Here is a 27,682-nt window from a genome sequence, read left to right as displayed (position 1 = left end):
CTTACTCCTCTTCATGTTCCAGCCAAAGTGGAGAACCAGTTATTCTTAAATTAGACATTTCATTTCCAGGCTTTTGCACAAGTACACGTGAAATGTATTTCCTCTGTCCCTCGACGGAGAATCCCTAGTTTCTCTTAAGGCTTAGTTCAGGGGTCATTTCCCATGAGAATCCTTTAGTCCTTTCCCTTGCTGTTCTTTTCCTACCAAATTATCTGTATTTTATTTACCTGTGTATGTACTGTATTATCTTCATTGATTGTAAACTTGACAGCAGGAAGTTTCATTTTTGCCTTTTTAGTTCCAATATCTATCTGGGTATATCTGGATAATAAATTATTGTCTTTCAGCTGTTTTCAGTTATGTCTGGTTCTTTGTGACCTCATTGGGGTTTTCTTATTAAAGATACTGCAGTGGTTTGGTCTTTCCACCACTGATTTTATAGATATGGAAATTGAGGCAAATAGGATAAAGTGACTAGCCCAGGGAACTAGTGTTTAAGGCTAGATTTGAAGCTAGTGTTTAAGGCCAAATTTGAACTCTGGAAGATGAGTCTTCCTGACTCCAGGCCTGGTATTCTATCCACTGCACCATCTAGCTGCCCATTTAATACAATATTTAATAGATATGTGTTGAAATCAACTTAATTAGGGGAATAAAACATGCACAAATAATTACATTAGAATTACAAGTACAGAGGTATGGTCTGAGAGGAATGGGAGATGTGGGGGTAGAAGGGGAGAGGAACCAAAAAGTAGGTCAATACAGTTAGGTGAAGTTTAGATTTAGCAATTCTGAAATAAAGATTTTGTGACATACCCAGCCATTGAGAAGATGGGAAATAAACAACCATCATGCTCTCTTGAGGAAAGAGAGAGACCTTGGTGTATTCTAAGACTCAAGTTTGTTAGAGAGCCTTGGAAAAGAGAGCCTACCAAATAATCTGGCACAATAACACTGTTGCTATCCCTTTGGTGATCCTGATAGGAAAATCTCTTGCTCAGTAACTTTTAATCAGATGGTTCATTCTGCTTGTCTTATCTATATTACGGATCTCTGTATTTCCAGTGATTAGTTTTTTTGTTTGAATCCTTGAATTCATAAAATAGGGATTACATTATTTGCAGCTGTTGTGAGTTGTAGAAAATTCATTGATAAGGTGGTCTGAGAGACCATTACTACCTATATATGGACATGTTAATGTTAATGCCATCAACAGAATGTAGACTCTTTGAAGGTAAGAAATGTTATTGCCAGCATTGAGTACGGCATCTGAAATGTAGCTTAAATAAAAATATAGAATAACAACAAAGTTTAATAAATGCTTTAGTGAAAATTTATTAACATAGTTTTAATAGTGGATGCGTCATTGGACTTTAAGTAAAGAAGACATATTCAAATCCTGCCTCTGAAATCTGTTAACTATATGACCTTGGGTAAATCCTATAAACTGTCTCAGCCTTAGCCTCCTAATCTGTAAAGGGAGATAATAAGCATCTGGCTCACAGACTTGTTGGGGGGGGGAACAGGATAATTGATGTAATGTTACATATAAAAGTAGGCTTTAAGAGTTTTTAACTTTGAAACTGTTGTTCTATTTAGGTCATGGTTGGGTACAAAAGTGAGAAGTGTTTGGAGTTATCATCTATGTTATTTTCATCAGATTCTATCTGAAGATTGGCTTAGGTCTAGGAATAACAATGTTGTTGAAAAGAAATTCAGTCTTTAAAGTAAGATCATGGTTGCATACAGCATTTTCCAAAGAAGAGAGGAAACATGGTTTAGTGGAAGAACCAATAAATTTGTAATTAAAGTTTCTGAGTATAAGCCTGTCTGCTTGTGTGAACTTGGGCAAATTACTTAAACTCTTGATGCCTCAAGTTTCCTAATTTTTGTAAATGAAGGAATTGGATTAAATGGCTTCTGGAATCTGTTCCAGTTCTACCATACCATGCATGGTCCAAGTGAACTGATGCTATACTTGGAGATGATCAGGCACAGTGAAATCTTCAGAATGCAGTCCAGTTCTAGAACTGGGCCCCCAGATTGGAAAAGATTGTTGCCTTTTTTTCTGTAGCATGAGTTTTCTTTTCCATTCAAGTTGTTAAAAAAGTAACATGAACTATTCTGTAAAGGACTGGAAATGACAGTGACAGAGGATTGGTCCATATGTTCATGTTTATCTCGGTTATAAATTTTCTTCTTATGATGCTGAAAGCCATGTAAAAAATGGGTCATTTTGGAAGAATTCATTAAATTACTGAAAATGCACCACCCTAGCATAAGTAAGTGATTTTTGGACTACAAGATTTATAATGGACTTATTTAATTTTTGTAATAGATCTCTGATATCATTTTTACCAGCACAGGTGACTCTCTGATCCAAGATTTGCTTCTGTGTATATGCATTATACTGTATCATCCTTTAGCACAGTAGACTTAGTTTGTTATCTTCTAGCATGGGAAATGTTTTGAAGAAAGGCAGGTCTCTGCCTATGCTTAAATCTGAAGGATATTCTCTTACTAAAAGAGAAAATTTGTTGTCTCTTCCTTTTAGATATCAAGAAACTAAGGTAGGTAATAGAGATATATGATATAGTCCAGGATTCTATGTTTCATATGCCCTAGTCTTTTACACTGTTGTTCAGTATCCTACTGACAATCATCCAGGTGTCTTACAATATACAAACATACCTACTGACTCAAGAGTTTAATATAAGGGACACACAGACAAATATAATGGATATCAACTTGTGAAGGCTCTTTAAGTATATTCCTGATCACTTCTTAAAAAAAAAAAAACTGGTGGTATAGTTTCTGTTGTTTTTATTGCTATCTTTACGGGTTTAAAAATATATACATATATTGAATCTGTTGACCTGAAGCAGATCCTATGGGAAAGGGCAATTGCTAGAGTTTTGAAGGAAACTAGACTTCTTATATACTCATTGTGAGGTACTTTTGAGGTTCCCTGCTTCCTTCTATTTTCCCCATGCTAAATTTTCTACAATATGTGTTTTGCATTTATTTTTTGAGTGGGTGTCAATTATCTAAACTGTGTGTGTATGTGTGTGCGCACACTCAAATATAATCCTGAGTGTCAATTAACAAAATTGCAGAGGGAACTATCCAAAAGAGAGCATCATGTTCTCCTTTCTACTAAAATGTCAGGTTTCAGTGTCACCACCGGTTTGCCCAATCACATGCTTGTAGATCACACTCACATGGAGTCAAGTCAGAGTAAAATAGCTTGTATACTAATTACAGATGCCCAGGGACAGTGAGATAGTAAGGAAAAGAGAGGCTGGCTTGGCCTTCAGTACCCACCATGCCAAGCTTAGCCAGTAATAGAGGTTATCATGGAGCAGCCTTTTTAGTAAATATACAAACATTCATCCCCACTTGTAGATTAGCTGGAGCCCCTCCCCCACCTCTTTCTCTGCCCTTTCTTTTTCTCCAATTATAAAGCAGCGGCAGGTTTTCTCATCAGCCATCTCCATGTCTCCAAATGGCTTTTCAGTGTCAGGCCTATCAGGAAATTAACTCATCATGCAGTGACAGCTGCTAATTTTTTCCCCTTACATGTCAGATGGATCGCCTGCTGAAGCTAATAATGAATCACCAATCCCTGATTAGAAGGTGCTTCCGAAACGTATAACTGCCATCTGAGCTAACTTTTTTCTTCATGTAAAATGATATCACCCTAGAGGAGTAGAAAACGAATTGTATTCTTCAACAAGATGGAACAGGGGCAGGCTGTTTAAGGGAGCTGGGTCTGCTCTTGAAGGGAGCAGGGGCTAATAATGTGCAATAAAATAAAAGAAAACCCATATTCTTTTTTACTTTTCCAAATGAATGACCTTTTTTTTTGTTACTCAATTCTCTGACTAGAACTAACTCTGTTTTAGACTTCTTAACTGGGGCTGCAACTTCTTTCCTTGTATCATATTTTTAACCTTTCTGTTCATTGAAGTTAAAGGTTTGGTAAAACTGAAAACAAAACAAAAACCAATAAAAAGACTCTAGGAGCTATCAGATTTGTTTATGTGCTACTTTACCAGAGGAGGGCACAGCAGCTCACATTCTTATAGCCTGAAAGGCCCATTGGTAGGGGATAGTTGAAGTAGGGTAGCATTTTAACTATGTCTGCCTTAGGGGCCAAGATTTCCCTGGGCTCTGGGTCATTTAAATTAATATCTACAAGGATCCCCTGTGTATTTCTTTCAGGACTCTCAAATCCTCATTTCTATTGCTGGACCGGAACTTGTACAAGCCACTTGACCACATGAACACCCTCAACTACATGAACAACTGCTTCTTAGAATTGGTTCCTATGAACATTGGAGGTGGCCATTAGTGGGAGTGATGGCTATAAGCATTTTTTCTGTGTTTCTCATTATAGGAAACATTTCAATTCATTTCTTTTTTTAGCTCACTCTCCTCTTTTCCCTGCCCACAAACCTCTCACCTCAAATAAAGCTTAAAGGTTAAGGGCTACTAGCCCTGTTGAAAGGTATCTCAGGTAGCCGAGTTCTTCCCTGGCTGGGACTTCATTTTCGGGAAAAATGGGCCCTTGTCTTGGAAAATTATTTGGTTATCTTCACCATACATGAATAGTACTGCCCAACTTTTCCTTTAGTAGAGGAATGCATCTTCAGAAAGCAATTACAATCCAAACTATTTCTAGATATTAACTTGGGCAATTCAAGTCTTCCCCTGGTGTGCCCAAAGTCCTTGGAGTTAAATCCCTTAATTGGCCTCTTCAGATTACATTCTTCATAGCTTTCCCCATTTACTCTGTCCTCACTTTGCCCTTTGCCCTCAGACCTTGGCTCTCTATTTTCCCCATATGAAAACCACACTTTGAACTTGCCCTCAAGAACCAAATTTAACTTTTCCTTCTTTGCAGACAATTCATGCTACAATAAATGTCCCGTTCACAAACCCTGCCATGCCTCATTATTCTGAGGCACACATTTGTGTGTGTGCTTCTTTAAACTTCCTTACATTCCAATAGTTGTGTAATGAGAGAGAAAAGAGAGGTAACACTAACCTGGCTCTATAGGTAATTACAGTATACAATAGCTTTAGTGAATCCTTTTTAATACTTCTGAGCCTAGAAACACCTTCTGCACAATTTTTTTATGCAAAGGTCTGCTCTTTTCATTGTGCGTACAATGTGATTGCTGGTTTGACACTGTAGGCTACACTGGTTTTATGAAGGATTAAATGCCACCTGAGACATATTTATCCTAAATAAATCACAAATGGTAAACTGCAGCATGTCAGTGTCAACACCCTGTACTGCAGCAGAAAGGTTAGCCATACAGGACTGAGCAGAGTTAGGAATTAGCATCCAAGCTGCAAGACCACAGGGCTACAGCTAACAGGAGAAATGATCAAGAAGAAATATTTCCACCGAAAAACATTCCGTTTTTTTTTGAATATCTGTGAGAATCTTGCAGAGGGCCATCATTTTGTAAAGGTCACCTTTATCCTGATAACAAACGGGAGTTGGTCCTGTCACTGTTTGCTGTAGACAGTGTTTAAGAATAAGTGAACAGCCTGCCATTTTTAAGAAAGATGAGCAAGTCAAACTCAGCTAATTATGAATCTTGATGTCAAACTTGAAATTTTACTTTTTTTTGGAGGTAGGAATGGACAAAACCCAAAGCACTGAAAATGATTTTGTGAAAAGACAGTGGCTCTCTATAAGCAGAGTAAGGAAAGTATATTTCAGTCTTTCAGTGAAGTATCTTTTCTATGCATTTTTTTTCAGAAAACATATTTTAATAGCATTATTTTAAAAAGTGCCATATTTTATTCTAATATTCTCTCCCTCCCTCCCTCCTTCTCTCTCTCTCTCTCTCTCTCTCTCTCTCTCTCTCTCTCTCATAAAAGCTGCTGACTTTAGTCCAGTAATCATGAAAAAATTTGATGTTATCATGGAAGCTTGCCTGGATCAAAACCTAAATACTCAAAAAATTTATGTCAAACATGAGAGATATGCATTTTAGAAATTATTGTGCTTTGTCATCATCTCCTTATCAAGAAAGCATGAGGAAAGAAATGCAAACAGTGACATGAGAAATACATTGCTGGGTTTTTGCAAATGAGTACCCATTCCATTGACTTCTTAAAATGAAACATCATATTGTTTCTCTTTTAATGCTATCATTTTATTTTAAAGAAAACCCAAACAAACAAAAACCCAAACAAACCAAATGAAAGATCTCTAGCATTGGGGAGAAGGAGCTATTTTACAGTTTTTTAAAAAAGAAATAAAAGCAATTAAATCAGGAACAAATTATAGGAACATGAACTTGCATTGAACAGCTGCTGTAAGTTCACATCTAAACACAAATAAATGGCATTCTGGTTCAAAACAATAGATTACAAGGTCACCTTTTTCTACTTGCAGTGTCAATGTCAGAATTTTCATAAAAACCCAACATTTCAAAGTCACTCACAAAACTCTGCAAAATGATATTTATATGAAGATCCATTTTTAAAAGGGCAAAATATTGATATGAACAGTATTTTCCAGAGTGCACATTTCATATACAGACTATGTATGAAATGGTGTCAAAATTACAGGCATCAGGTCTTTCTAAACCAAGGTACACTTTTACTGAATACATAGATCAAGGCTTTCTTAACCATATGCTTAAAAGGAAATCTTTATGTAGAGTGCAATGAAGAATAATGAATCAAGTAAGCATGTTTAAAGGGAGAGGTTTTATATGTCAAATGCAAACCAATTTGTATTTCCCTGTTTTACTTGGGGACACTGTGATCCTAAACTTTCAGGAAACTGAATGAAAGTTTTGCTGTTTATAAAGTATAATAAATGTAGCTACTAATTTTAACCAATTGTATAAAATGTTAAAATAGCAAGTATGCCAGACTGTAAGAGCAGAAATGTCTTAAGTCAAAAAGCATAATTTTCCTGGTTTTCCTTCTCAAGGGAAAATATTTCTAAAAGTGGAATGGGAAAAAAAAATGAATGTCTTGTTAAAAGGCAAAAATAAGGGAGTATCTTCTTAGAAACAACAAGTGGATGAGAAATGGAGGAACCAAACCAGGGAGTCATATTGCAATAAAAGGTACAACCCAAACAAAGAACAACAAAAAAAAAATCATCATTTCTTTTTTGGTGATTTTTTTTTTTCTATTTTGCAACCTAATCTGCCTGTTCCACTTCCTGAATCCCATTCTGCAATGTGGGTAGAAGTCTTCAGCTTGTAAGGTGGATGGTGCAACTGGTCACAGGAGCTAATAACATTAACCTCACAGGAAATGCATATTTGGTACCCAGATGGAATGATTCCATCATTATTTGGAAAGTTTTACAAATAAAGCGCAAGGGAACATAATGCCTCCCTGTGTCCCCTACTTTTTCCCATCTGCCCTGGGTCACACTTGGGAAATGCAGGGTTCTAGGTTTCCTGCAGCTCCTGAAGTTCACTCCTTTCTCTTTGGCTCTGAATCACTGCTGCACTTGGGGGGCTGCCCTGGGTGTAAATGACCATGCTTGTCAACTGTTCCCCGGACCTGTCAGAGGCTGCAGCTTGAGCCTCCAGAGCAGAGTCGGCCTGCAAAAGCTCCTGAGAGTCAGCAGTCTCAATCACTGTGTGGGAGTACATGCCGGGTTCATCCTGTACCCCTTGGGGCAGTTCAGTAACGATGTAATGCGTGGCGCCCTCTGGGAAGCTGCCACTGGAGTCCTGGACCATGGCTTGGGCTAATTCTTCAGTCACAATGATCTGCGAGATCTCCCCCTCAGATTCCACCAGATCCACGTGTTCCCCTTGCATACTCAGGGCATGGCTCCCCGCCTCCTGCATGATGATCTGAGACCCTTCCCTGGCCACCATGTGAACGGTCCCTTCCTGATTGACGATGACCTGAGTGACGCCCTCTTTCATCAGCTGGTCTGCAGCCGCTGTGTCACAGACTGCAAACTGGAGAACTCCCTGAACCATCTTTTTAAAGGCAACCTGTGCTCGCTCCTGAGATGCAATGATGGTTGATGGGCGCATGACCTGGGTCACCACTTCCATAGGTTCCACCTCTGAGGGACTTTCCTGAATCTCATGGAACATCTGTATCTCTTGCCTTTCGGGCTCGGCAGGCGCACTGGAAGCCTCATGACTGGGCATCTGTATCAAGACATCTTTGTGACCGGACCGAGTTCTCTCCTGGCGTCCAGTCCTGTTCTCTGCTTCTCCAAGTTCGGTGACGGCACAAAGCAAGGCATCCAGGGCAGAGGAGGAGTCAGGAGGAGGTGCGGTCGTGGTCTCAGCTATGTCTAAGATTTCCTGCTTCATCACCTGTTGCATCACTGCCCCATCTGAGTCAGCCGATTCTCCCACTTCACTGCCTCCCACCGAGCCTTCCACAACCACCACTTGGGTAGCCCCATCTGCTAACTGCTCAGTGAGAATCTGTCCAGGTACCATGCTGCCCACATGGGAGCCATTTTGACTCGTGGCAATGACTTGTCCGTCTTCTGTAATATGAACCACCCTTGCCACTTGGCCAGCCATTGCCAAAGTTTGGAGGGTGGCGGCTGCAGTTTCCTCCACAGAGGCATCAATTGCAAAATCACCATTGTAGCCTTGAATAATGATGACTTGCTGCACTTGTTCAGTTGACTGTGCTTGTCTCCTGCTGCTTCTAAGGGGCTTTTCTTTGACTGGGGACCCTTCTGCCAGGGCAGCTGCAGTAAAAGGACTGTCTGTTTCCACAAAGGTTGCTCCCTGTCCCTTTAGGCGGCATTCATAGGACTTGGAGACAATTCCTAGGAAAGAAAATGCTCAGTTACCATGTGTTCTTAGAAAAGGTTTTGGCAAGTCAAACAAGAATCTATAGATTTAGCAATAGCAACAACAGAATATAATTGTGAATCATATCTTATTAGATAGGACATAGTATGGCATGATGGATGGAGAGACGATCTTGGTGTTTGTTAGACCTGAATTCAAGTCCTTTCTCTGAAGCAAATTGGCTCCACGACCCTGAGTAAGGCCCTTCATCTTAGTGCAAGAGACAACTCAAAAGACTATAACTTGCAAAGGAGATGCAGAGATGCATTGGCAGAAGGGGTTTCTTCAGGAGTTTTCTTCCTGATACAAATGAAATCCTAAATGTGATTTAAGAAAAGTAGCAAAGTGGAAAGGTTAAAGGTCCAGATTTGAATTTCTGATTCCTAGCTATGTAAACCCAAGGCAAATTACTTACCTGTTCTGGAAGCCTCTATTTTTTCACCTACAAAAATACTTCTTGTAATCATGAGGATCAAATCAGCTAAAGTATGTAAAGTGCTTTGAAGATACTAATGTACCATGTCACTATGAACTAGTAAAGGGTTTTGAAGAATACATTTCTTTCAGATTAATGTCACATTTGAAGGTATAATATGGAAAAATAATGCATGATTTGTTTATGTCATCAGAATGATGACATTCAAATTCCATGTATCTTTACTTATATGCCTTCTATGAACTAGGCATTATGCTACATAATGGGGATACAGGATGGGTAGAAATATGCTTACTGAAATAGAAGAAGAATCTACAATCTTGTCAACAGAGAGAATGTGCAAGGTTCTATCAAACTAATCATAGCTCATCAATGATGACTCAGTTGATAAGTTCTAGGGAGTGCACATAGCTAGTGTCAGAGGTGGGACTGTCAGCAACCTAACCACCACACCAGGCTGCCTCTCATAAATAACTACAGTTCAAGGAAAAGATGGTTAATATCTAGGGAAAATTGGAAAAAGTTTCACTGAATAGAGTTAGAAATGAGTAGACAGAATATACTAGGATAATGGTCTGTGTGAATTCATAGAGGTTGAGGTATCAAGTTTATGAGGAGGTGAGTTTAGTTGGGATATAGAATTTATAAAAAATGGTATAAAATAGAACTAGAAAGGTAGGTGGAAGTTAGATGGTGGGGAACTCTTAAGTACCAAAATAATAGCCCTTGAAAGTTTTTGACTAAGAAAGTGACATGGCCAGAACCTTGCCTTAGGAAAATTATTTTAGTAGATGTTCAAAGGATACATTGGAGAAGAAGAGACTGGAAATAGAAAAACCAGTAAAGAGATTATGGTATGGTAGTCCAGGCAAAGGATAATGAAGTAACTTTGTAAATGTAAGAAAGAGAATGAATGCAAGAGATATTTAGAGGAAGAAAATACAACAAAGTGGGTGGTAACTGCCCAAATAGAAGGCAAGTAGAGGAAAGGAGAAAAAAAGATAATACTGAGATCATGAATCTCCTAACTAATTTTCCTAAATAAGTCTATTCACTAATCCTGATGAACTATCTTTCTTTTCTTCATGGAGGGTTAATAGTTTGAGAATAGTTATGGCTCTTTTTAACATACATTGCTACTTGTGGAAGTTCTAGTCCAGAAAATAGTAATATTATCTTTGAATATTCAGAATATTACAGATTGTACAATGATAGGATTTAGAATTAAAAGGGATTTTAGAAGAAATCCAGTTCACTTAATTATTTTACAGGTAAGGGAATTGAGGCTTTAAGAAATAAATTGATGTGACCAAGGTCACACCATTAACAGAGTAGGAATTCAAATTCAATTTCCAAGATGAAATCTAGTATTCTTTTCACAAAACCAAGTTGGCAGAATATCTAGATACCTATACAAACCTATCTATAGATACCTGAATTGTCTACCACACACGTGTATACATCCATGAAGATTATTAATTTTTCCAAATAATATATGATATTGATCAAAAATTTCCTTCTAATTTAGTGAAATGAAATAACTTTAAATTATAATCTTTGTAGTCATGGGAAAGCATTCAGCCATTTAAGTAGACACAATGCTCACATTTCAATGTAAATCTGATTTAAGTTCTTTTTCAATCAGTTTTGTCAACCTACAATGAAAATTTCTATTTCTTCATGGACTACATGTATTTCAATAGAAGCTAGCTTTGTGCATCATTTTGAGAATAAAAAGATTTTTAAAAATCTTTGTCCTTATTTATCCCACTAAAAAAAAACACCTATTAGTCCCTTTGATTGACTCTTAATTTAGAGATAAAATGCTCTCCAGTTACTTGAGATCTCTCAAAATCAGAAAAAAAGATTATAGAAGGATACTGATTTTTAAATAAGGGGGGGGGAACTCTTCTATAACCCTGGCCATAAACACACACACACACACACACACACACACACACACACACACACACACACACAATTCGGTTTCATCAACATTTTCTGTTTCAACTTGCAAAGGGATTGGGAAAATTCTATATATGGGAAGGGTAATGAAGAGTTGAAAGTGAAGACGTTTTTCCCCAAATGAAAGGTCATTTCTATATTGTGAATTCTGAATTTAAGGGGGGCTAAAAAGATGTATTGTTGAAATGTACTTCTACTTTATGATCTTTCCTTCTCTGAAGGCAGTGAGAGGTGTGGAAGTAAAACATAAAAATGACTCCAATCTTAACATGAGCTAGAACCAAGTAATCTGCAGTCTTTCCCAGGGCTACTCTTTCCCATCTTAGGTGGAATTTATCATGAAGTATTTTACAAATTTAAAGTGCAATATAAATAAATGCTATATGAATTTATTATTGTCAGCTACTTAAGACTAATGAGAAATTTCTGTTTATGAGGATTGCTACAAAGGATTAGTCAATTATTTACCGATTTTATATTATCAAACATTTAAGTACTTACTTTGTCATGCATGCACTGTGCTAAGCACTGAGATGAGAAGTTACAAGTTCCCTTCAAATGCATAACAACTCTCATTGTCTTTTCATCTAATCTAAATCTTTGGTTTTCTTATTGTAACATCCCATTTACTTTTATTGTGTGACCAGAAATGATGAAGAGCCATGTTCTTATATAGTGGCACAGTGGCCAGGCCTGGAGTCAAGAATAGAAGAGCTGAGTTCAAATGTAACCTCAGACATTTAACTAACCAGGTGACTTTAGGCAAATCACTTCCTCAGTTTCTTCCTCTGTAACTTGGGGCTAATAATAACCCCTGACTCCCAGGGTTGTTGTAAGGATCAAATCAAATAAGAAATGCAAAGCACTTAACACAAAGTGAATGTAATATAAATGTTGGCTATTATCAATTAACCAGTGTTTGTGGAGTGCTTTCACCATTCCCAGTTCTAGAATCAGAATAGAATCCAGAGGCCCCTGTCGGTTACCTTTTCTGGAGTGATAGACTCAAGAAGCAGAATGAGAAATACTTTTTTTGACAAGGCCAATGACAGGATTTCTTTTGCCTGACTATGCAAATTCATCATTGAGGTTGTTATAAAAGGAGAAAAAATAAATGCTTGGTGACTAAAATAAAAATTTTAAAAGGTTCAGTTTACCATCTATTAAAATCTTTAGATTTGTTTCCTACTACATTTTCAAGTTTGTTTTTTGACTTTAGTGATGTGCAAATAGCTCAAATTGGTATCTTTAAGGTTTACAAAGTGCTTTCCTCAAAATAACCCTGTGAGGGCAGATAGAACAAGTATAGTGTTATTCCCATTTTGGAGATAAAAGAACTGATTTAGCAAAGTGAAACAGCTAATCTAGGATTACATAGCTGGTGTCAAAACTGGGATACAAAACTTAGGTCTTCTCACTCCAAAGAAAAGATTCCCTTACCACCACCCCTACCCTGACATCACTGCACCACTGTAATTTCCCCTTCCTTGGTGGTTATATTTTACTTATACTTGCAGAATTTATTCCAGTTAGCTCTTGTCCCTTTCTTATTTTTCAGATCATTTTAGATTCTGATTCAGCTCTGATGAAAAAGGAAATAAAGGTAAAGGGGACAAATAAAAGTAGCCTTCAAATCATATGGTGCTATACCGTACTTATTTTCAGAGATGGAAGAAGCTTTTTGGGATGGAGAAGAAAAAACAGGCAACCTGTTCTTGGATAATCCCTGAAATAAATGGTGTATTTCTAGGGCTATGCTACTCCAGCCTTTACTCTGCAATTGAAAAAAAGTCTCTTGGGTGCAGAGTTATCCAGTGAATCCCTTGAAGCACTGATAATTATGCTATTCTGAGCAGCTTACTTAATCTATTTGAATCCAGAGGTGAGTTAAGCCACTTCCTGACCATTAAAGTAAACTACATGGGTAAATACTGCTGTCACTAAGGGGTGTGATGAAGCTTAACTACACCAACATCTTAACCTCAGCGCACTGCAAGCCCAGCTATTCCATCACAGTTCATAAATGCGATTGCAGGTCCATCTTTTGATTCAGCAATTTAATAACTTCGAGTGCTGTCAGTACTGCTTTGAAAAATGGCTCCTATAAAATGTAACAGCCTCAATCAGATTGTAAAAGATTCACCCACGGAAGATTCTTCCATTTCAACCATAATGAATTAATGTTGAGCTATGTAGAAGTTCAAGTGTCATTTAAACTAATGTGAATCTCTACTGTAACTTTAAATTTTAACTGGACCAGGAATTTACTGGGAACATCAACTTCAATTTCAGAGATCTTCTTAGTAAATATGAATTGTAGATGACACAGGTTTCTTCTTCTATTTTTTTTTTTTGGAGTCCAAGTAACCAAACACCAGATAGAGAAACACAAACTGTAGCTAAGTCCGGTCCTTTAAAGTTGTTTAATGGAGGACTCTTGTTCAAAGTAAAATATACGTTACTCTCTACATTATTTAAAAAAAAATATCTGATTTTCACACAGCACATTGAAGGTAATCAGATGCCATATTTAAATTCATTGTTACTATTTCTCTTCTGTCCCCTGCCCCAAACCCTCTTTACTTGAAACAGTGCACAATGAAGCTTTGTGTGAAAGACTCTCAAGTGAAGTTAGAATGCAATATACTGACAGTTCAAGAATCCTGACCCTATAGCTTTCAGAGAACATCAGGACTTTCAGAGATACATTATTGACTTCTATTGGAAAGTGTGTGATAGTTTATATTCTGTTGAAATCAAAAAAGTTTTTTTAATGGATTTGGGTAAGGGGTTGTTTTTTTAGGGAAATGGATTGTTAAAAGGGTTTTTTTCTCCCAGAAAATGAACGTCTTCTTTATGGCTCCTTGCATTTTAGTTTTCCCCCTTTAAGTGAAATTTTCTGTAATTTAGGAACAGAAAATCTATAATTGCAGAGGATGAAAGGGTTAAATTACTGAAATATTTCACTCTTCCCACCCCCACCCTCCAAAAACCAAACACAACTTGTTAAAGGTCTTCTGTAGTTGTTTGCCATGCTTTTGAGAAACCACAGATAGAGGCTAGTACCTGACTACTTCTGTGTGTGTGTGTGTGTGTGTGTGTGTGTGTTCCTTTCCTTACTGTCATCATTTTTTTTCCCAACAGAATAAATACCTTATGCTTTTGTTAAGCTTACATTTAATTAAAATGTACAGAATTTGTGCAGTAAACTCGAATGAAACAAATAAAACAAAGGCCCCCTCTCTTGAAGGCATACGTTGTGAATGAAAAATGTCATTACAGACTAAAAAATTTTGCAGTAAACAGGGCCTACAGAGAGAAGTTTCCCCTGTAATGACATCCATAAAATACACAAATGGCACTTTTAGTACCATCCTGAATATGGCATTTTCTGTGCTCTACACACAATCTAAATGGTTTGATCATAGAGCATAATACTCCATTGGGTTTATAGAACAATCAATGTTCCATAAAATGATGTATTTATCCAATAGTAGGCTCAGCAGTTACTGGTGTATGACATTGTAGGACACTGGCTTTGTACTCTTCAGCAGCACACATGCTGGCTGTAAAACTTATCTAACACTACTTCAACAACTTCATCTCATCTGTGTCAAGTAATTTGTTGAAGCCTCAGCTTGGTTTAAAAAAATTTGTAATAAAAATTCATAGAATTTTCAAGAGAATGAAAGCTGATGACAATAGAAAGGTCACATTGTGTCTCCACTAAAGGGGTCAAAGGTCATTAGCAGTTCTAAAACAGAAAGTAGATTTCATGCATCGTGTAGCAGATAAAGATGGCATTAAAAAGACTTGTCCTGGAGTGAAATCCATAATATTATAGGAAAGAAAGCCTGTGCTAATATTATATGTAAACGATACTGTTTCTACTAACACTCCCATATTTTAGATTTCTGAGCTTTTTCTGAAGTTGTTAAGTGTTTATAGATGGCTTAATTAAGCCTTTGGTATCATTGTATTTTATTTTCTAAAGTGATTTGGTGTGATGTACAGTCTAGAAATCTGAAATGGTTTACTGTTATAAATAAAATACTTTATATATTGTACATTTTCTGAATAGTATGGCTCTTTTTCTGTGGGTACTCATGACATTATGATTCTTAGTCACATATAATTTCTCTCAATTTCAATTTCAAGTATAATTTTTAACAACGAAGTAAAAAAATCATACTTAATGTCTATTAAAATGAAACAATATTAGCAGATTATGCTAATAAATTAGAAACATATTTTAAAGTCACCAAATCTTCTAAGTTTCTCACGTGAAAGCAGAAAAATGACAAAATGAAATTCAATGAAATATAACCTTCTAGAAATTTCAAAGACAGGGAATAAATTAACTTTATAACAGCAGCTACCAATAGTTTAGCCAGTCAAATCGATATCAATAATTGCTGTGGTAACTTATTCATTTCTTAGACAATAATAATTACTTGGTATTATAAAATATGTCATATCACATAAGCTCACAGTCAAACCATAGTTTCAAATAACTTAATGTACTCAATTCTAACACCTGCATATGGGAGAACATTTCTGATTCAAAGAATATAACAGACAATATGTATAATGATCCCCACTTTCCAGAGAGAGAAAAAGTTAAGGCCCAGTGATTACATGAGCAATTTTTCTGAGGTCACAGAATATGTATCAGGCTGATAAAATCATCATGGCTCCCAATTCCCATAGTCACACAAGTAAATGATGTTTTTCCACTTTCACTTTTGGAAGAACAATGATCAATCAGTGTTTCCTTTCTCTTTATCACTTTCAAGGATATAAATTGCATTTTAGACAGGTTACAGGTAGGTATTAGTAAAAAAACCAATTTTTAGTCATCACTTGATCGAAAACAAAGATGTATCATTTTCTGTCATTTGCACTAAATGTTAAATATAACTATACAACAAATTAAGCTATACAATTTTATTTCAGAATATTGACTAAATCTGAATTTTGACTAAATTTGAACCCATCCAAACAATTAAAATCATTCTATATAAATGGACATAGGCTATGTATATTTGTTATTATTCAGTAATTTTAAATTAATTTTTAATATTTGTTCCATGACACATATTTGAAGAGAATTATATCTAAAAACTTTATTATTAATTATGAAAATGACTACATCTGTCCAGAATAGGAAAATATTTTTCATGAAAACATAATTCATCCTAAATCATAGAGCTCCTTCATTGAAATCCATCTGCACACGTATAACAATGTAATCTGTGTCAAAGTATGATCAATTCAAAATAGTATATCAATCTAAGGACCAAGTTTTTTTTTCTCTTGTCAAATCATTAAATCATATCACATTATGAACAATGATAATAATAAAAAAGTCACACTGACTAGTAAACAGAACTAAGGTCAGACTCTAGATGGCAATTCAAAACTCTTTCATGATCCTCATTTCATCCTGATCCAGTATCCATGGTCTTAAATATTTCAACAGTTACTGAAAATGACAAAGAGCAAAGGACAATATTTTACCTTTAGAGTCATAAACCCAAAGAAATTTTGTATTAAATCAGACCTGTAGGTATATATTTTCATTTTCATGCATGAAGATTTCACTGTAATAGAAGTTATGCTTACAGATCCTCATTCAGCAAGTTAAGAGCATACCTTTTAAAAGGGTTATCTCAATTTCATTGGTTCCCTCTCCACACTTCTGCAGTCTCACAGAAACCTTGTAGGCCCTAGTTTATTTTACCAGTTTGAAACAGTAGTCAGAAGTTTATAATTGAACACTTGAAACAAATTCTACTAGATTACTTCACAGATGGTGACAGGAATGTCCCCATAAAGTTAGACTGCAAACTGTGCTTTGAAATCCCAATATGAAAAATCCCTGGTATAAAAAGTTCCTATCATTTTAACATGGTTTGTTCATTCATTCATTCATTCATTCATTTTAAGGAACAGGTCTAGCTTACTTGCAGAGGACTCTCAAGAATTCATATATCTATCTATCTATATACATATATGTATCATATATATGATATATATGATATGTATGTGTATATATATATATATATATATATATATATATATATATATATATATATATATACATATCCTGTAGTTTTGATAGGCCAAAGAAGACCTATCCTGCTTTAATATCAAAGAAAGAAGTGAACTTCACTTCTTATTTCACAATTGAGAGAGACACACTATCCTTGTTTGGTTTTCAAATCAATGAATGTACAATTTACTGGGGTTTGAATTACTCAAAATAATGTTAAATCTTAAGATAATTCTCTACCAAGTAGGAGAGATGGGCTTTTAATTAGAGGAAGCTTTGTTAATTATTGAATTAAAAATGTTTAAATCTTCCAGAGAAACCAAAACAAAATAAATTAAACATTTTAAAACCACAGCTAGGTGTTAGCCAAAGAGTAAAATAAACCAAACTAAACCTCATAGCACCTGCCAGTGGATACGGAACTAGGTCTGGAGTTGAGAAGACCACAAAAGAAATCTTCCTTCTGAGACTGACCAGGTTGTCACTGAAGTACAGACTGCATGGATTTCCTCAACTGTAACAACAGCATCTACCACGTAGAGTTATATGGGGATCAAAGGAAACAGTGGTTTTAAAAAAAAAACGTACTTATGCTTATTGTGCTTAATAAATGCTTATTCTCCATCCTTTTTTTAACTTTTTTTTTTAGCCTCTCAAGAAGCTTACAGTCTAAAAGAGATACAGTTGTTTTGTTTTTACTTGGTCAAGGAAGACTCTATGGGGTTTTCTAGACTAACAAACTGGAGTCCTTTGTCATTTCTTTCTTCAGTTCATTTTACAGATGAAGAAACTGATGCAAATAGGGGAAAGTGACTTGCCCAGGGTCACATAGTGAATACGAGGCAGAATTTGAACTTAGAAAGATGAGTTTTTTTCTAATTCTAGATCTGATATTCTTCCCTGAGACGTCTAGTTGCCCATACAGAAGATACACAAATACATATAATACATGGTAGAATGTGACAAAGGCAAAGGAAAGATAGAGAGAAAGTACTGAAGAAAAATTTTAGTTGGCAGTGGTGGTGGTAGGGAATATGAATCCAGGAAGATTTCATGGAGAAAAGGACAGTGGCCTAGAAGGAAAAGGATTACAAAAGGCAGAGATATAGGAGGATATGCATTCTAAACATAGAGAATAGTTTTAAGGAATATACAAAGACAGATGAAAACATGTGGTGTTGGAAAAAGTAGACTACATGAAAAAGGGAAATCATAGAATAAGGCTGAAAATAAAGTTAGAATTAGATTTATTCCAAAGGTAATAGGCAGCCATCAAGGGTTTTTGAGCCTGGTGACGTTCAAATATGTGCATTGGAATATTCTTTAGGCAGCTATGTGAAGAAATGACTGGAAGGGAGATAATAGAGGCAAGGAGATTAGAAACGAGGGTTATTACAATCCTATAGGTAAGAGATATATTCCAAACAATGGTGGTGGCAATACTAATAGAGACAAAACAAATGTGAGAGATGTGATGACAGCATAGATGATTTTTTGCAATTTATTAGATACAGAAAATATGGGAGAGCAAAAAAAAGAAATGATTCTTAGGTTAAGAACATGAGTGATGGGGCAGCTAGGTGGCGCAGTGGATAGAGCACCGGTCCTGGTGAAAGGAGTACCTGAGTTCAAATCCAGCCTCAGACACAATAATTACCTAGCTGTGTGGCCTTGAGCAAGCCGCTTAACCCCATTTGCCTTGCCAAAAAAAAAAAAAAAAAAAAAGAACATGAGTGATTAGGATATTATAAATAGAAGCAGGGAAGTGGTAAGATGCAAACAATAAAAACGAAGTGAATTCTATTTTTGATATGGAGAGTTGAAGGCATCTGTCTGAATTTCAGGTGAAAACTACCTTCAGCAGAAATAAAAAATTAAAATTAGGTATATAGATTTAGGACTTATTAATCACCAAGTATATATTATTGGCTACTATGTGCCAGGCATATCTGAATAAAGATAATAACTGAAGCACTGAAAGTAAATGAGCATGTCAATAAAGAATCTAATGTGTCAGAAGAGCAGGGCAGAACCTTAGGGAATGCTTATATTTAAAATAGTAAGAGGAAGATGAAGATGAAGAAAGTTAAGCTAAGAAAGCTGGCATAAATATATGAAGAGAACTAATAGAGAGCAGTTTAATGGAATCTAAAGGAGGAGAGGAAAGTGTAAAAAAGAGGAAATCATCAGTAGTATATGAAGGAGAGAACTCAATAAAGGATGAGGGGGGGCAACTAAGTGGTACAGTAGATAGAGCACTGATCCTGGAGTCAGGAGGACCAGAGTTCAAATCCAGTCTCAGACACTTAATAATTGCCTAGCTGTGTGATCTTGGGCAAGTAACTTAACCCCATTACCTTAAACAAATAAAATTTAAAATCTTTAATTAGCAATGAATCTGGAGGGTAGGTTTAATAGACTGGTAGAGAATGAAGCTAAGTGATTGAAGTATGGGTAGTGAAGAAGTAAAGCAGAGATTATTCTTTATAGAAATTTAACAGTGAAGATGAAAGACTCAATGAAAAATACATATATTTAATTCAGCTTAGTTTTTTTTTGGGGGGGGCGGGATAAGGGTAAGGAGTGGGAAAAGGAGATCCAGGCTGATATTTACAATAGTGGAAAGCTTCTTCAAAATTATACCACATAGGCAACTGTCTATTCTTTCTATTCATAAAGCTTCTTCTAAACTATAGTTTAAAGAAATCTTATAGACCTGTCTAGCCAAATACATTTTAATGGAAGAACATATTTTAGAAAAAAATTGAAAATTACGTAAATATACAATTGAATCATCTTCTTTGTCTCTCTCAAATATACCTATAGATACTGTTAGCAAGAGGCATTACTCTTATCCCTCAGTTTTTCTAGTTAACCTATAAAAATGATCACTTTCACCTTTGTAGTCATATTTCGCTTTCATTTATGTTACAGTATCTTAATATCTTTTTTTGAAGAAATGAGAGGAAATAGCCATTTGTCTTCATTGTAGACACTTATGTATGTATGGTAGAAAACAAACCACTATTCAGTAACTGCACAGAGGCACCATTAAAATCAAATTTACAGTAAACAGAACCTGCAGCTGGGGTAAAACACTAACTGTTAGTATTTTAATTATCAGCAAAGCTTTTGGAGGTCTAACATCTGCTCATAGCCAAATGACAGCAGCTGCTTGTGTACACTTAAAACAATGTGAATTTCTTCTCTAAATATTAAAATGAATCATATGTTCTGTGTTCATCACTGCTATTTTCCTATTAAGCTGGCAATGTCTATAAGGGCATGCTGAGCTTCTTATGGGTGGGAAAACGGTAAAGGGTTGACCTCTTCAAAGGATGAGATCCAAAGACAGCAAACATACTTGAGTCTGTAAATTGAAAATGTTTAGAGACAGTACCAGAGGTCACCTGGAGCCAAGATGTAGCTAGTAAATGTAAACAAAACATCAGCAGTTAAGTTTTGATCACTGTGTTCTACAGCAATTTCAAGGACAGGCCTTCTCAGAATCCCAAATGCCAGAAGTCCAAGAGCTGGATGCTTATCTAATTCCATACTTCATCAAGCAAAAAAGATAGAAAGCAATTCAAAGTGCATCAAATTAACCAAAATGTTCTGTTTCAAGTCTATTTAGAAAAAGGACTGACTGATTAGCAATGGTCAGACCTCTTCACAGGATTTCACCATGCTAATTCACCTTAGGACAATTCATTATTTTCTAGCATAATTTGGAATATTATATTACTTGTTACCTGGAGTCTTAGCTTCTAAACATGTAAAAGTAAATGATGCTCTGAAAGGACAGCTATTAAAAATACCCAAGGGATCTTGGAGGAGATAATGTAACAATGAAAACACTAATATTTTTGTCATTTGCTGAATTCCTGACTTTTTACAAAAGAAGCCTGCCAAAACCATCCTTCCTTCTCCTGGATGCCCAGTCTCTAAAATTGGCTTTTTTTAAGAGGGAAAGAAAATTTTAGAGAGGAATGCTTGAAAAAGTGAAATTTTTTTAAGGAAATTTAAGCTTTCATCCTAAGATACTACATGTGACCTTATCACACCTGGCCCATTTATTGGCACATTTGTTATTACACATGCAGTTGAAGAGTGATGGAGGCAATTATTCTGTTTGCACATGCTTGTTTGCAGGTGGAAATGGCAAACTTTCAGATGCACCTGTTATGTCTAGAGATAGCATTTTGGGTCATTATGTCATAGCAGTTATACATCCTATCATGAAATGAGGCAGCAGACTTCTGATCTATGAATTTTAAAATTGGTCAGATAGAGTAATATTACTTGGGCCATTATTAGGTATGGTTCAACTGCACAAAATTCTATACTGCCAATTGAGACTAGAAAAATTACAATGGTTTTTTTTTTAAATCACTAAGCTGTTTAAAATCTTTCTCAGAAAGGAAGTGTTAATTTTTTTTCTTGAGCAAATGCATAAGAGAAGGCTAGATCTCTAAGAAAAGCCTCAGAGAACTTATTAAAATGTAAAATCAAATGCAGCACAGATATGATAGGCACTACTCTGGTTTGCTCTCTAAATTATGTATCAATGCAAAGAGAAGGAAAGGGAATTCAGTATCTTGCACCAATTTTTCAAGCACTGTTGGTAAGCAACAGAAACAAAGTCAAGTAAAGAATACCAAATCTGGAGGCTCAAATTTCATACATATCCTGTGCTTTGGTGATATACGCTTACTCAATTAGAAAGCAGAACCAAGTAATAGCAATATTTTTTTTCAGCCATAGATAAACAAAGATTATGGACTCTTCTAAGAAAAACAATTATCTATGAAAGAAGATACTCAGTAAGTATATATTAGTAATTGCCTACTTGAGATAGTCTTTAGTCAACCTTATAGAAATAAAAAAAAAATAGACCATGTTTTAACTGAATGGGAAATGCTAAGGAGAATAAAAAGGGCTTTTTGAGCTATGTTATAGTCTAGAGAAAGTTCAAAGAAGAAATCAGAATACTCTTCAAATGAAATTAGACAATGATAAAGGAGGATGGAGAAAAGGCAAATCCACTCAATACTCTCTTCTTCTATTTTCTATAACAATCTGAACTGAGGAAGAAAAAAACCAAAAATAGTTAATGAAATTAAAGGAGGCTATTGTAAAAGAACCCTTAATGCTTCTTTAACTAATTCTTCTATTCCTTTGGTGGTATGATTACCGCTACTATATCTAATGGGCCCCTGACCACTGATTGTTCTTTAACTCTTGCCATTTCTTTGCCTTGCTGTCTTATTAATACTAATGTGGCATCTCTGAACTAAACTTTCAGAGACCATACTCTGGAGAAGTTAAGTCACTCAGTTTTGCAACTCCCAACCTAAGGCTATGTTGTCCTAACCCCTGAAGGCCTCATATATTTAGCTGGAGCAATATCCTTCTTACCCAGGACATACTGTTGCTATGGTGGACCCTCTGCCCAGAGTCACTCCTCACTTCAATACACTGTTCACTCAGTTGTCTAAGTGATAACAGAGTGATAAATCTCTACTTGATAAACTCTAGTAGCTGCCTGTCACCTCAAGGATCAAATAAAATGGTTTGTTTTGTCATTTAAAAACTTTTACAACACAGACCCCTCTTATCTTCCATTCTAGTCTTCTCTGAAAACACTATGGCAATTGTATCCTCAGATGTTCTGCATTTGTTCACTGACTGCATCATGGCTGGTGACTCTTCAAAGTATAGTCTGGTAAGTTTGTCTTGTGTTCTTGATATAAAAAAAATTTGTTAGTATTTAAAAAAATGGAAAAAAAGGATCATTAAAAGTCACCATAAGTTTATCATGCTAGTTAAAACTCATTTCCTCTTTTGACAGGGTTACTACATTAGCCTGACATGATTCCCCGGCTGACCCCCAAATCCATGTCAGTTTTTAGGTTGATTTGGAACTGAGTGAATGATTGGATGCAAACATTCATGACAAATTAATCAATGACAATCTGGAGAGAGTTCTCTATTAAAATGTCCCAGTGAACCATTCTTGAGTTTGTCTGACATTTATATCAATGATCTGAATGAAAGTATAGTGGCATGTTTATGACATTTGAAATGCCTCAAAATTGGAAAAAATAACAAATACACTGGAAACCAGAATCAGGATCCAAGAATGTCTTGACAAGCTAGAACAATGGGCCAAGTAAAAATGATATTTAATAAAAACAAATGTTCTATACTGATTTAAAACAAATCAATATTATAAGCACATTATGACTAGGTAACAATTTGTTAGCAAAGGAGGCTTTCAGAAAATTTCAAGTTTAATATGAATCACCCCTGACATAGTAGCCATAAAAGCTAAGGAGATCTTAAGATTCATTCAGAGGAGGAAAAGAGATATTTTGCTCTGTACATATCCAACCTAAACTATTCTTTTTTATTTTTATTTTTTTAGGTGTTTGAAAGGCAAATGGGGTTAAGTGGCTTGTCCAAGGTAATTATTAAGTGTCTGAGCTTGAATTTGAACTCAGGCACTCCTGACTCCAGGGCCGGTGCTCTATCCACTACACCATCTAGCTGCCACCTAACTTAAACTATTTTTAAAAATTCTATGTGCCACATTTTAAAAAAGACAAGCTGGAGTATGTCCAGAGGAGAACATTCATAATAATGAAATGACAGGGACTATCCAAGTGAGAATCTTTCAAAGGAGTTAGGGATATTTAGCTTTTTGTGCGAATGATATTTAAAAGAGAAGACTTTTGGGGCAGCTAGGTGACACAGTGGATAGAGCACCAGCCCTGGAGTCAGGAGTACCTGAGTTCAAATCCCGCCTCAGACACTTAATAATTACCTAGCTGTGTGGCCTTGGGCAAGCCACTTAACCCCATTTGCTTTGCAAGAAGCCTAAAAAACAAACAAACAAACAAACAAACAAATAAATAAATAAAAGAGAAGACTTAAGAAAGTCTGATTTATCATTTTAAAGTATTTGAATGGCTGTCAAATGTTTAAAGGATTAGTTTTGTACAGCTGGGCAAAATTATTTACAATGGGGAGAAAGAGAGCAATCTTTCTAAGCTTTCCCAATTGATTTTCTATTCCACTTAAAACAGCAGTTGTTTCCAAATGTCTTTTTTCCTCCTCAAACAGGTCATATTCTCAGGTAAAGATTCTGCCTCACTCTTTTTACTTGAAGTTTGCTCTACCCAATTTTTCATTTCATATCTGCCTGACATCACTCCCTATTATCTTTGATGAAGAGGTAGTTCTTTTCATGCCCAATCCTTTTACATTTATGCTTAAAAAAACCCATAATCACTTATTTAATGATAATGCAAAAGAAATATGTCTCATAGATATTAATATATTAAGGCAAAAGCATAAATAAAACCACTATAATATACATATAAATCACATCATAATATACAATAAAATCAGATTGCTACATGAAAAGCTTTCAGCAATTATGGGGAAGAGTGGGCGCATACTTAGAAGAATAAGGCACTATGCTTACCTTTGTTCCCATCTGCTTGGATCTTTTCCAGAAGATGGGTTCTACTATTATTTCTATTCTCTCTTATCTTCAATCTGTCTCCATCTATTAATTCCTTCCCTTTGCCTATAAACATTCACAAATTGTTTCTATTATCTAACTCCCCCCCACCCCACTAGATTTCCCAACTCCACTAGCTATAATCTTATATTTTTTCTCCTGTTCCTTCACCCACTATCTCTACTCTCCCCTCCTCTCATTCTTTTCTAAATCCATAGCAACCTTGCTTCAGGCCTTATCACTCAACAAAATGTTCTCTTCAAAGTTACCAATGATCTCTTAATTGTCAAATCCAATGACCTTTTCACAATTCTCATCTTTCCTGACCTTTCCAGTATTTGACATTGATGACCACATTATTCTGCATTCTCTTTCCTCTTTGGATTTTCATTTCTTCTCCTACCTGTCTTACAATATCTGAGTTTCAACTATGTTACAACCACTACCTGTGAGTATACTTTAAGGCTCTGCCCTAATCTTTCCATGTTTAGTGATCTCAATCTCTCCCATTGGTTCAATTTTCATATCTATTTATATGAGTCTCAGATTTATTTATGTAGCCCTATTTTCTCCTGCACCCTAATAATACATCACTAAATTCCTATTGGGCATTCTGACTTAAAGAGCCTAGTGGGCATCTAAAATTCTCCATATCTAAACCCACTCTTCTGAATTCCTCTATTATTCTCAAGAGCACTCTCATCCTCCCAGATTCCTAAACTCAGCGCTATCCTGCACTTCTAACTCTCATTCAATTTACGAATCTAATTAATTGTCAAATAATATTTTTCAATCTTTTTACACATTCCTCTCTACTATCTACTCATACAAATATATGTACAGTTCCTCACATAAGAGGGTAGGCTAGTTGGCACAGTGGATAGAGCTCTGGTCCTGGATTTAGGAGAACCTGAGTTCAAATTTGCTTCAGGCACTTAGTAATTTACCTAGCTGTGTGACCTTGAACAAGTCACTTAAACTGCATGCCTTACCAAAAAAAAAAGACACTGTCTTTTTTTTTTTGGCCTTTGTGCTGCACTTCCTATATCTGAAATGTGTGCTTTCCTCACGATCTCGTATTAGAATCTTTGATTTCATTCAAGACTCAACTCCAATGCCATTTTCTGTACAAGTCCAACTCCCTTCTGGATTAGAGACTACCCCTCCTTCTAAGGTCACCTTGGATATACTCTCTCTCTCATATATATATATATATGCTGTTCAAATATATGCATTATATATATATATATACACACATATATATATATGCTGTTTAAATATATGCATTATATATATACATATATTGCTTAAAGGTGTATAAGTTATCTTTCTTATTCAAAGGTGAGTTCCTCAGACCCATCAACTGATTTCTCTTTATATCCCAGTGCTTACAAAGCTGCCTAGTATACAACAAGGACCTCATAAATGATTTTTGATCAACTGCTTGATGACTATTTCTGTCATCATAACTGTCTAAAGGTTAAATGGGTTTGCTTGAGATGGAATTCCTCATTGATGGATGTTTTCAATGAGAAGTTGAATCAACACTTGTAGAGATTTTGAAGGATTTTTATTCAGTGATAGGCTGAATTAGATAACCTTTTATGCTTCTTTCCACTTTGAAATTCTGTGATTTTGCATGGAAAAGCTTTAAAGTTTTTCATATTTTCTCAGAAAATGTATCATTAGAATACTCAAATGCATTCTATATTTATATATTCATTAGACAATGATTTGCTTCTAACCACTTATCAATTTTTAGTTGTTTTTCATTTCACCTTCATCAAAGAGCATTTGTAAAGTATCTCCAAGTGTTACCAATGTGAAACCTGCACTAAGAAAGAGCATTTCAATTAAGTCAAGCCAATTAGGAGATGGCCAAAAATCAGCTAGAATGACTAATGGCATCAACAATAATAATTATAGGAAAAGGGAAAAAATCCCAAGTCTTTAAAAACTAAGGATCTATATAAAATTTGATGTAGAGGAGTATATAAATAGAGCAAAAGTTAGGGGTAGGAAATTGAGAGTAGTCCTTAAATTGTCAAAGGACAGGGAGTTATAGAATCACACACAACTTGAAGAAACCTGAAATATCTTCTATTTAAACATCACAATTTCAAACATGATAAAACTGGGCTTAAAGAGGTAAATATCATTCTTAAAGTGGTCTTGTTAAAGTTGTTCAGTTAACAAAGATCAGAGCTGAGATTTGAAGTCAGCTTTCACTTTAAGATCAGTGTTGTTTCTAATATCACTAAGCTGTCTCTAAATACAATTAAATCAAAATCAAAAAGATAATTAGGTATCACCACGATGTCTAAGTTCACTGAAATTCAGGTAAAGGATACAAAGATAGTTGAATGATGAGAAATTTCAGACATAAAACTGAGGTGAATTAATCGTACACATGTAACAGAAATCTCTGTGGTCCTTACTCCCACTTCCACACACTAAAGTAAATGCTACTGTCACTGGAAGAAGGGGTGGCCTTTTTTAGGCATTTATGCAATTAACTTGAACCACTAGAGTTCACTGACTGCTTTTACTATACCTGACAAAGAAATCAGGCTAGTGGTCAAACAATTAGAATAGAACTCTTCTTCAAAGACTGGATGATGGAGCAATCCTTATTACCTTTGCTATAGATTTTTGTAGTGTTTTTATTAATTCTTCTCTTAAGGTTATAAAAGAGCAGGAAGATTTAAGAAGCTTTAACTTTGTAAAATCCAGAGTCCATAACATAGACTAATAATAATTATAGCTACACTTATAGTATATTCAATCTAGAAAATAAAGTCAGAATGCTCAAGTTCATGGGATGTGTCAAATCAGTACTCAAACTCATGCAACCACTTGAATCACTGGTAATA

The 27,682-nt window shown here is 35.6% G+C and overlaps 1 protein-coding gene across 3 annotated transcripts in view; it reads right to left on the bottom strand.

The window, feature by feature from the left end:
• Positions 1–5,902: 5,902 nt before the first annotated feature.
• The window catches only part of ZNF407 (zinc finger protein 407), a 654,777-nt gene continuing 632,997 nt past the window's right edge, over positions 5,903–27,682 (bottom strand). For all 3 annotated transcript variants that reach the window (XM_074201492.1, XM_074201493.1, XM_074201495.1), the window contains exon 9: positions 5,903–8,800. In XM_074201492.1, the coding sequence (XP_074057593.1) occupies positions 7,437–8,800 (1,364 nt within the window). In that variant the 3' untranslated portion in view covers positions 5,903–7,436. The remainder of the gene's footprint in view (positions 8,801–27,682) is intronic.

The sequence above is a fragment of the Macrotis lagotis genome, chromosome X (assembly GCF_037893015.1).
Source record: "Macrotis lagotis isolate mMagLag1 chromosome X, bilby.v1.9.chrom.fasta, whole genome shotgun sequence".
Taxonomy (NCBI): domain Eukaryota; kingdom Metazoa; phylum Chordata; class Mammalia; order Peramelemorphia; family Peramelidae; genus Macrotis; species Macrotis lagotis.
Note: the sequence above shows the minus strand (reverse complement) of the source record. Positions and strands in the feature narration are given on the sequence as shown.